The following is an 11,351-nucleotide window of genomic DNA, read 5'->3' as shown; positions in this document are numbered from 1 at the left end:
CCTGGGATAAATCCCCAGTACCACAGCGGGAAGGGGAGCATTATCTTGTATTTTCCGTTTTGATATAATATTGTTTCATAATTTATTGACTTAATATTTTCAGTATTGGGGATTGAACTCAGGGCCTCAAGTATGCTAGGCAAGCACTCTACTTCTGAGCAACATCCCCAGCCCTTATTTCATAATTATATAAAACACTCATATGATTATAAACTATAACCAAAGAACATTCAGGGAAGTCTTAACTTCTGTTAGTGTCTCTTCTACTCAGCTCTTTCCTTTCATCTGTAAACACATTTATTAGTTATTTTGGTTTACCTTTTCATTGTTGCTTGTTCTACAATACTAGGGATTGAACTCGGGGATGTTCTACCATTGAGTTACATCCCCAGGCCTTATTTCTTTGTTTTGAGAAAAGGTCTCACCAAATTGCCCAAGTTTTCCTCAAACTATGATCCTGTCTTTGCCTCCCTGCTGCCTCTGCCTGCTGGGATCAGACATGTGCCACCACAGCTGGCTCTTCCAATGGTTTTTGAAAACATAAGGAAATAAACGCACAACAAAAAACAAAGACACTGAGAAACACACTACTTCATTTTAAAAGTAAATATTTAATTTAACACTGTTATAAGAATTGAACAATATTAAAATCAGAAGCATATTAGTGGCTTTTAAAAAGTTTATTAATCTTTATTTTCCTTTTGAGAGGGTTTTTTTTGTTTGTTTGTTTTTGGTACCAGGGATTAAACCCAGGGGTGTTTAACCACTGAGCCACATCCCCAGCACTTTTCTTCATTTTTTATTTTGAGATAGGGCCTCACTAAATTACTAAAGCTGGCTTTGAACCTGCCTCAGCCTCCCAAGCTGCTGGGATTACAGGCATATGCCATCATACCCAGCCAGAATTTTTGAGAGAATTTTGATGGCCAGTTCTCTACAGCAAAACAATGCTAGCAAAATGTCTTTAGAAGATGAAAATTCTTTGACTCCAAGTCTAAAATGCTTTAAAGGGATTAAAGGTTATAAGATCTAAATCAAAAATACCCAATATTAGATATCACATATGAATTCTAAAAGTTTGATATGAAAAACATTTTTTAAAAAGATAACCAAGAAATTAACAACACAGCATTGCTCCTAGGCATTGAAATCTGAGATCATCATGACCAGTACAAGCGCGAGGCTGTGGTTCACCCAGTGCCACAGTCCTTGTTCTTCTAAATCCTCCTTGGCTTTCATCTGGGCAACTCCAAAGCTACTGTGAGGAAAGCAGAGGCAGAGATACATACCCACTTCTCTTGCAGACCCTTTCAGCGTAGCAACTAACCAAATAATTAGTGAGAAAAGAGTAGATGATCCATAACTTATTGTTCACTCATTCAATTTGAAAAATTGCCAGTTCTGTCAAATATGCCAACACACCAATAAGGTATTTATGACACAGAATCTGTAAAAAAAGAAAGAAAGAAATTTAAAATTAGAATAATATTATAGCAGGGCAGTTTGATATTTGAGTGATCAGTGTTACACTGGTCTAATTTCTGGATTTAGTTCATTGAATTTGGCACATTCAATACACTATTATTTTTATATCTTCTATTTCTTTCTTTTTTAATGCTGATCTCTTCTCAAAATTATTTCCCAGCTTCCATTACATTGTAGCCTCCATTCTTTAAAAGATAATTTATAGAAAACTGTGCTCTTGGAACCTAAGAGAGTTCAAATCTTGACTTCTCTCCTTACTAAGCTATCTTCCATGTATCACTTAAACTTACCTTGACCTTTTTTCTTGTTTTAAAATATAATGTGGATAAAAACACCCAGCTGAGGCACAGTAGTGAACACTTGTAATCCCAACTACTCAGGAGGCTGAGGCAAATGTTAAAGACCAGCCAGGCACAGTGGCACATGCTGAGCAACTTAGCAAGACCCTATCTCAAAAATATAAAATAAAAGGGCTGGGAATGGAGCAGAGTACCCTTGGGTTCAATCCCCAATAAAACATATACGCACACATACACACAATTAAGGTCCTCTAGACAAATATAAGCTTTCCATTTTGTGGAAGCTAAAAAAGTTCACCTCATATAAAAACAGTATAGTGGTCACCAGAAGCTAGGAAGGGGGGGACAGATTAGATAATAAGTACCAAAATATAATCAGATAGGAGGAACTGATTTTGGTGTTCTGTAGCACAATGAGGTAATTATAGTCTACAACTACTTAATATATATTTTAAAATACTAGAAGAGTCTGAAGGTTCCCACACATAGAAAGGATAAATGAAGAGAATAGAAATGCTAATTACTGTGATTAGATCACTAACATTGTACAATCATAAATTATCATACTGTACTCCCATAAATGTGTATCAATTTTAAAAAGAAACAAAAAAATCTCCTAACACAATAACAAGACCATAGGAAATATTCACTGAGAGCATAACATAGCTCTATTTTCAAATATGCTTTAGGGACTAACTCTATTTCTTTTTTTTTAATATTTATCTTTTAGTTGTAGTTGGACACGATAGCTTTATTTATGTATTTTTATGTGGTGCTGAGGATTAAACCCAGGTCCTCCAATGTGTTGGGCAAGTGCTTTATCGTTGCGCCAAACCCCAGTCCTGGACTAACTCTATTTCTGATATTTCTTGTAATAAGCACTTCAAGAGAGTAAAACAAGGTGTCTATTAGTCCTTTCCAATGGGGATAGAAAAGCCTAAAATATAAAGATGATACCTTTTTCTGTGTTTCTGGCTATAAATTTCTTTCTAACATGAAATCTTCTATAACTTTCATAATTATTTCAAAATTTGATAAGAAACAATTTTGAAAGAATTATAACTCATATTATTACAGAATAATAATTTAAATTATTATCCAAGTCTATAGTATACACGTAAAATGTTCTTCCATTATAGGGCTGCACAAACAAGGCTGAAGACTTTGATAAATCATTTATAAAGCATAAAATAAAGTCTATTATCTTCAGTTGGCATACATTCAAATGTTTTTCTTCAATGTGATGATCAAGTCACCATGCATGTTGAAAACTGGCAATAATAAGAAAAAAATTACTTAACCAGATTTGTTCAAACTAACCTTTACTTTTCCATCAGTATGTGCAGAAGCTACAGATGTTGAAACACGGACCAATCTTGTGGCTGATAAATGAATTTTGAAATGCCTATGGAAATGTGAATAAAGGCAGTCCATAAATAAGTCAACTTCCTCCTGGGTAACCTCCCCAGGTGTTTTGTGGACACTATCCCACAGAGCTTTTGCATCCTCTGGATGAATTGCATAAGAAATGTCCAGACTTTGAGGACTACAGGGAACAGACCAAAGAAATTCAGTAGTAGCCATATAGCAGTCCATTTGACATGCAGTCCACATAGCAGCCATCCAGGAAAGATTAAATGCACTGATTGCTAAAGGACTGAAATAACAGTCAAAAGTCTTCTGAAACCAAGTTCCAATTATGGCTGTATTAGACTCTGCTCCATTTGCAAGGAATAAGGGTAGACAAGTGAAATCTTGTGAAACAGTCTCCAGGAGATTATCTCCAAATATACAGCAGAACCAACCAGTCCATAACACTTTACCTTCTCTGTTCTCAGATGGCATTTGAGATTTTGACAAAATCTACAAGGGAAAGTAAAAGTAAAACAAATTCATTAAGTTCAAAAGTACATTTGCTCCTAAATTACATCTTCCCAAAATTAATTAGCACATTAGAAATAAAATGACATATTGTTCAAAAGACAAAAAGGAATAGTTTTGCTAGTCATTATTAGGGTTTCTAAAAATAATGGACTCTTCTTCTAATATTTTATAGAGGTATGTCATATGGCAAGATCTTGGTGCAATGAAAATGCAAAAAAAAGAGATACCTACATAGAATAATTAGGTACAGTTATCTTGAAAAAAAAATCTCAACTTTAGAAGGGATTGTAAGGTCACCAAATTCAACATGCTGAATTCTCCCACTGGGGAAGATACCAACATTTTCTAAGGCAACTCCTTCCATCAACTTAAAATGCAATTCCATACATCAAGCCCCACAGTTTCCACCGAATGGACCTGTTTTCTTTATATGCATGTAAAATAAATAAAATATAATCTCTCCTCCACAGGAAAAGCCCTTCAACTATTTCATGATCCCTACACCACATATACTGCCAAATTTAACATATACAGTTTCTTTTGTGAGAGTAGTGCAGGAATGGGGAACTGGGGCACTTTACCACTGAGCAACATCCCCAGCTCTTTTTAATTTTATTTTGAGGCAGGATCTAAGTTGCTGAGGCTAGTCCAAAACATCCTTCTGCCTCAGCCTCCCAAGTTGCTGGGATTATAGGCATGAGTCACCAAGCCTGGCTCATAACCAGTTTCTTCAACCATTTTTCCTAAATAGACTCACATTATCTTACTATTCTGGACACTCTTTTTTGAAATTCTTATGCATGAGTCATTCATAAGTTAACATGATTATTTCAAAAAAGATCTGATTACAAGATTATCATCATCTTTGATCTATATTACACTTCTATTGGTGTAATCTTAGATTACAGTTTTCTGATTTTTAGTAGACAGTTTTATAAAATTAGCCCTATATATTCAATTTTGCTGTAAATAGGTAAATCTCCCCCAGCTTAGACTGAGGTATAAACTTACTTCTACTAAAATTTTAAGCTCTTTCAATTTAGCCCATTGTACCAATCCATTCAAATTTTGAGGACCTTGATCATATTCCCAGCTTACTGACTAATCCCTCAAACTTTGTAACATGATAAATACCTTCAAGATTTGTTTAAATATTGACCAAGCCAAGGTTAACATCACAGCCATTAGAGATGATCGTTGGAGCAGTTTCTTTTTTTTAATTTTAATATTTATTTTTTAGTTTTTGGCGGACACAACATCTTTGTTTGTATGTGGTGCTGAGGATCGAACCCGGGTCGCACGCATGCCAGGCGAGCGCGCTACCGCTTGAGCCACATCCCCAGCCCCTGGAGCAGTTTCTTTTTACCATAGTCCTCCTTTTTATTTAAGAAATTATGAAAGACTTTTGCATACCTTGAAGCTCAGATATGCTATATTTATCAGACTTCATAACTTAAGAATCCTATAACCTTGTCAAGAAATGAAATTTATAGGACTGGAGTTGTAGCTCAGTGGTAGAGTGCTTGCCTAATATGTACGAAGCACTGGGTTCAATCCTCAGTACCACATTAAAAAAATAAATAAATAAAATAAAGGTATTGTATCCATCTACAACTAATAAAATTAAAAAAAAAAAAAACCTGAAATTTACTTTGAAAACTATCAGAACACTGTACCAGGAATTTATATCATTTCTAATCCTCATGAGAACATCTTTATGATATACAAGTCACAAAATGTCTCTGACATCAGCTATTTTACTTGACAAAGACTGCTGACTACCTGGTATCCATTTTTCCTTCTACAATAAAATAGTCCCTTTACTTAAAGTTGCAAAGTGCCCACTAAAAAAGAAAATTTTCCAGCTTCCTTTCCAACTAGGATGTAAGCAGAAGTTGCTGAATCTCAGCAAGATTCACATTTCTGGGTTTCCTGTTTGTCCCTCTCATCTTCCTTCTACCTCCTGCCTGAAACTTAAATATAATGTTTATAGCTCCAGGAGCCACCCTGGACCATAAGGTGACCTTTAGAATGGAAGTCATCCACTACAGATGGTAGAGAAGAAAGATGAAAGGAGTCTGGGTTGTTAATGACCTCATCATCAAGCGTCATGCCAGCCTTGGACAGTTTGTCTTCATTTACCCTTTCTTTTCAGGAAGACAATGAGCCTATCATTTTTAATCCACTGTTAACTCAGGAATTATGCTATAAACAATGGAACCTAACCCTCAAACACCTTGAGATCTTTGCCAATACCATGACCTATACCAGGAGTTAGCAAACTTTTCCTGTAAATGGACAGATAATAAATATTTTAAGCTTTGCAGTTCATGTGGTTTCTGTTGCAACTATTTAACTCCGCTATCACAGCCCCAAAGTAGCCACACATACATAAGACATAGCATATGAAAGAAGCTACATTCCAATAAAACCTTATTTACAAAACAAAGAGCAGGTCAGACCATGCTTTGCTGACCTTTGATTTACATAAACAAATAAATCCAGTCTTGTTAATTGCTTGAGGATTTCATTTTCTTATTAGTGATTAAGATTAATAAATTCAGAAGAGACTTTATTACAAATAACAAAATAAATCTGTGGTCTTTTTTTAAATTCATCAAAAGATAGCCTTACTTGGGGGTGGGGTGGGGTGGGGGTGGGGTGGATTAAACCCATGGGTACTTAACCACTGAGCCACATCCCAGCCCTTTTCATTTTGAGACAGGGTCTCGCTAAGTTGCTTAGGACCTCACTAAGTTGATGAGGCTGTCTTTGAACTTGTGATCCTCTTGCCTCAGCCTTCTGAGCTGCTGAGATTACAGGCACAGGCCATTATATGCTACCTTTCTAAAATATTACATTTCTAAGAGTAACATGGCATGATATATCACTATATGGAATGTTATATATTTTACTAAAATTCTACTTTTAGGAATTGAATCCTAATAAAAATCAGAGAAAAAAATATATATATATATAAAATCTATAATTATCTACAATGTTGATTGGTAAAAATGCCATAAATTTTAAATGTGATTTTTTAAAAATTTTTTCTTTTTTTCTTTTTGGTACAAAGGATTGAACCCAGGGGCACTCTACAACTGGGTTATAGCTCCATTCCTTTTCATTTTTTTATTTTGAGACAGGGCCTCACTAAGTTGCTAAGGCTGACCTCAAATTTATGATCCTCCTGCTTCAGCCTCCTGAGGTTGCTGGGATTACAAGCATGCACCAGCTTAACTATGATCATTAACTTTCTTTGTACTTTTACATATTTTCAAAGTTTTATAAAATTAACATAATTTTACACATACATATATATGTTAAAAAAATTTACATTGGCCATAATCTAATTATTACACTTTGGTAAAATAACACATAAAATACGTTAAAAAATCACAAGCTTAGGAACTTAAAAAACAGTAAAAATACCACTATTTCCAAACCAAGAAAATGCTGCTGGCCATAGTAGTGCATAATAATTCGAACTACTTGGGAGGCTGAGAGAGGAGGATAAAAAGTTTAAGGCCATCCTTCGAAACTTAGTGAAACCCTGTCTCACAATTTTAAAAAATGGCTGGGGATGTAGCTCAGTGGTAGAAAGTTTGCCTAGTATGTGCAAGGCCCTGGGTTTAATCCCCAGCACTGCAAAATTTTTAAAAAGAACAAAATAAAAACAAAATGTAGATCATTTTTCCCTAGGAAACAAGAATTGTGTATATACTATACTTGGACAAGAAATGCTTCGGGGTCCCTTTGTGTTCCTTTCATTCCCAGGAGAGTAGAGAAAATCACTTTAATGTTGAAGTCTTCTCCCACTTCCACAGCAAGTCCTTTTTGCTTTTCAGCAGCAATAAATGCATTCAGAAGTTTAGAATACTCTTTAAGATTAGTATAGGAGAATTTATATAAGGGAGTTACACTATATAAAGTCCATTGTTTATGCAGGAGGAAAGCAACTTTCTGAGAATCAATATCTTCCTAAAAAAGAAAAAAAAAAGTTTAAAAATTAACAAACATTAGTAAGAAAGAATCAAAGGATTTAAGTATTTATACAAATCTATAACTGAGGTCCAAATCTTTGCATTCCCAAAGATCAAACTAAAGTGGGGTTTGCAAGATTTTTTATAGATCTTCACACTTCGCTGAACATTCCCTTCTAGAATGCTCTTTCCCAGGAGTTTGAATGGCTTGTTCCTTCACTTCATTCTGATCTCTTCCCAATATGCCACTCAAGAGTCTACTCCACTAAAGTAGCACCTGTACCCACTCCAACTTTGTCACTCTATATCTTTATATAAAAATATATATAAAGATCTTTTTATATAAAGATATAGATATATATTATAGATATATATTTTTATATATCTGCTTTATTTTTCTTCACAGCACTTAATTACTGAGTGACAATAAAATACTGTCTGATTTTTATTGTCTGTTTTCCCCAGAAAAGTCCATGCTTTCTAGTATTGTCTCACAGCTCCATCTATTTTTTAAAACTTTACTTGAGAAAAAAATATTTGTTCTGGATAGAACATTTTTGAAACAATTACACTTTTTTCTTATAGTTATCAAAATACATGGCAAAACTATTATAAAGTTTGTAAAGAAGCACAGAATAGGGCATTCCAATCGTCATATAAAATTTCCGTTTTCTGGCTAAAAGCTATCACTTTCATTACCAGCATCAGTAATTTTTCTTTAAGAAAGTTGTTACAAAAATTCAAAACTTGACTCCTATCCCAAGAAATACTAGGCATCAACACTGATAAAAACAGCTACAATGAAGGTCACAACAGCACCTATATGCAGTGCTCCAACAAAGAATATGACTTCATTCTCATCACAAGCAAACATCAGACAAATACAAAATGAGCAGTATTCTATTTAAAAGGGGGAGAAAAGATTGTACTTTTAAAAAAAAATATTATCATACAACAAAGAAATAAAAAAATACAAAGAAAAATACTGTGGAAATGATCCAGATTAAGGAGATAAAAGACAGAATATAGTGCTAATACTATAAAATTATTTAACTGTTTCTCATTTATTTTATTAGTGAAGGGTTAAGAAGATATTATAAACAGTAACAAAACTTGAAATGTTTTGCTCAGATAATCTCAATTATTTATTAATCCACATGGGCTGGGGCAGTAGTTCAATGGTAGATCGCCTGCCTTGCATGTGTGAAGCACTGGTTCAATCCTCAGACCACATAAAAATAAATAAAGATATTGTGTCCATCTACAACATATATATATATAGATATATATATTCTTTTTTTTTTTTTTTTTTTTTCTTTTAAAGAACACAAAGCATACCTGCAATTGTGAACACTGGGGAATTTTCCTTTGAGGCGGGGTTGGGACAAATGAAGTCTTCTTCCTAACTGACTCCAATCGTTTTTGCAGAGGGGTGGCACCTATAAGGTAATCTTTAAGACCTGAGGATGTACTTTGTCTAGGAGTCAATTCAGGTGTTGATTCTGATGCAACATAAGAATCCATGGTCTACATAAAAAAAAAAAAATAATAATAATAATAATTAGACAGAATTCTAAACACTAAAAGATTAACTCATATTCACAGTTCCACAGATTCCTCTACCCACTATAAAATAATTCTTTCTTTTCTTCCCTTTCTTCAACTTTTTCACGAAGTGCTACACTTCTCATTGTCTATAGCCATATTTATGTATACTTTATAGATACCTTCCTTCCAAAAGCTAACTGGCCCACTTTCAAATTCCTATCAATTTTCTAGGAGAACTTAAATGCTTACAGTTCCCCACCTCCACTCTTTCACAAGTAGTCATTCAGCACATTCTATCAAACTCTTCCTTCAACACCTTTGTCATGCATTCCCAAAGCCATGGGCTGGGCTATATTTTTATAACCACAACCAAGAGTCCCAAGAGTGAAACATTTTTCCAGAAATGGCACTCTATTGTTAGTTATCAGAGCAAAAACCTCATGACAATATAAATCCTAAACTCCTCTGCCAGATATTTAAGTCTGTCGAAATTCAGCTTCTCCTTTTTCTCCTCTCCAACCTAGGACATAAATATATTCATATCTTCATGTTTCTGCCTATCAACTGTATCACCTGTCTGAACTGACATTTCCTATTCCACCTCCTTTAAGACCATGTTTGAATGTGACCTCCTTTCAAATTCTGTTTGAAATTTTTTTTTTTTTTGCAAAAATTCCTGTTCGAAAATTCAAACAAGAGGGTTTTTCCAAATCTTTTGCCCCTGAAATGCCTACATTATATGATTCTATCTGTATTGTGGCTCATTCCTGGAAGGTGTGGGGGTGTGGGGGTGTGGGTGTGTGTGTGTGTGAGAGAGAGAGAGAGAGAGAGAGAGAGATCTCATTTCCAAAGGAGTCCAGCAAAATTTTTCAAGAATGTTCTGTAAAATCTTTGGAGATACAGCAGCCACACAGCTCTCCTCACCAAGTCTGAACCACTCATTTTGGCCCCTGTTCATTTATTTTCTTGGTGTGAATTTCTTGTCTCCCCAGCAAGGCTAAGCTGCTTTGACTGAAACAGTGCTTTATAATTTTCTTGCATGACTGCCCTAATACAAAACTGAAGTGCACTTTAATTGTTAACCAAGTATTGGTTTAATCGAACGTAAGTATTCCATAGAGCTCCAACATGAAAATACCATTTCCACTGAAAGGAATAAAGTTATAATTACTCCCAACTACTGTGCTGTTAGTCTTTCAAAAGAGTTTTTCACAAATGAGGTTATACTTACAGTTTTATTTATTTTTGCGGTACTAGGGATTGAACCCAATCTCTACCACCGAGCTACACCCCCTTAGTTGTTGTTGTTGTTTGTTTTTTTGGTCTCGCTAAATTGCCGAGGCTGGCCGGCCTCAGCCTCCGGAAAAGCTGGGATTACAGGTGTGCGCACCATTGCCCCGACGCAGTATTACTACATTTTAATGGTAATTTGTAAGTACCATTTAAAATCCATGGTAGCAAACCAGGACACCCCGAGTTGTCTGTCCTGTAGGTAGTCCGTGCAGAAAGGGGCTTAATCACTTGGGTACACCCCACCAGTCCCTAAGGCCAACAGCTCCGAAGCCCGAGCGCGGTGGAGTGTCGACCACGTAGAGCGAAGCACGTCTGTGCTTAAAGACACAGGCCACAGCCAAGTTCACGGCCAGTCCTGGACCAACACAAAGCAGCTCACCAATAAAGTGTAGTGCTGACGCTGTCAACCATTCCGCGTGCACGAGTCATTCTTCAATCCGGCTCCGGAACTTGGTCGAGGCTGAAACCTCACGAAGTGAAAAAGCCGCCAAAATGACAGCTGAGGGAAAGGCCCGAGTGCCGCCGGCGCTCCCCGAGCGAGCTCCCCCGGACGCCAATGCGCCCAGCTAGGAGGCCGCCGCTCGCTCCTAGCCGGAGGGGGTCGGCAAGAGACACGAGACCATTCGCTCTCCACCCGAGCCCTCCTAAGGTAAAGCCAGATCTGAAAGCCCACGGCCAGAAGCTGCAGCTCGGCTCTCAGCGCCCATCACGGTTTAAAATCATCTCCCGACTCGCTCTGCGGTCCCACGCAGGAAGCCTCCCTGGCGCCCCTCCTATTTCAAGACAGTGAAGTAATCCAGGTCGCCATTTTAACTGAGGTCAAGGCCGGTGTCTTAGTCTTTATCAACTGCGCGGCGCT

The 11,351-nt window shown here is 36.3% G+C and overlaps 1 protein-coding gene across 1 annotated transcript; it reads right to left on the bottom strand.

Moving 5' to 3' along the window:
• Positions 1-664: 664 nt before the first annotated feature.
• Positions 665-11,208, bottom strand: Cenpl (centromere protein L). The gene is made up of 5 exons (XM_076831707.2): positions 10,872-11,208; positions 8,990-9,178; positions 7,398-7,649; positions 3,105-3,647; positions 665-1,447 (listed from the first exon to the last, which is right to left on the bottom strand). Exons 2-5 carry the CDS (start codon positions 9,173-9,175, stop codon positions 1,376-1,378), a joined length of 1,053 nt encoding a protein of 350 aa, XP_076687822.1. The 5' UTR covers positions 9,176-9,178; positions 10,872-11,208; the 3' UTR covers positions 665-1,375.
• Between the last annotated feature and the right edge of the window lie 143 nt (positions 11,209-11,351).

This window comes from Callospermophilus lateralis, chromosome 13 (genome assembly GCF_048772815.1).
Source record: "Callospermophilus lateralis isolate mCalLat2 chromosome 13, mCalLat2.hap1, whole genome shotgun sequence".
Lineage (NCBI taxonomy): Eukaryota > Metazoa > Chordata > Mammalia > Rodentia > Sciuridae > Callospermophilus > Callospermophilus lateralis.
Note: the sequence above shows the minus strand (reverse complement) of the source record. Positions and strands in the feature narration are given on the sequence as shown.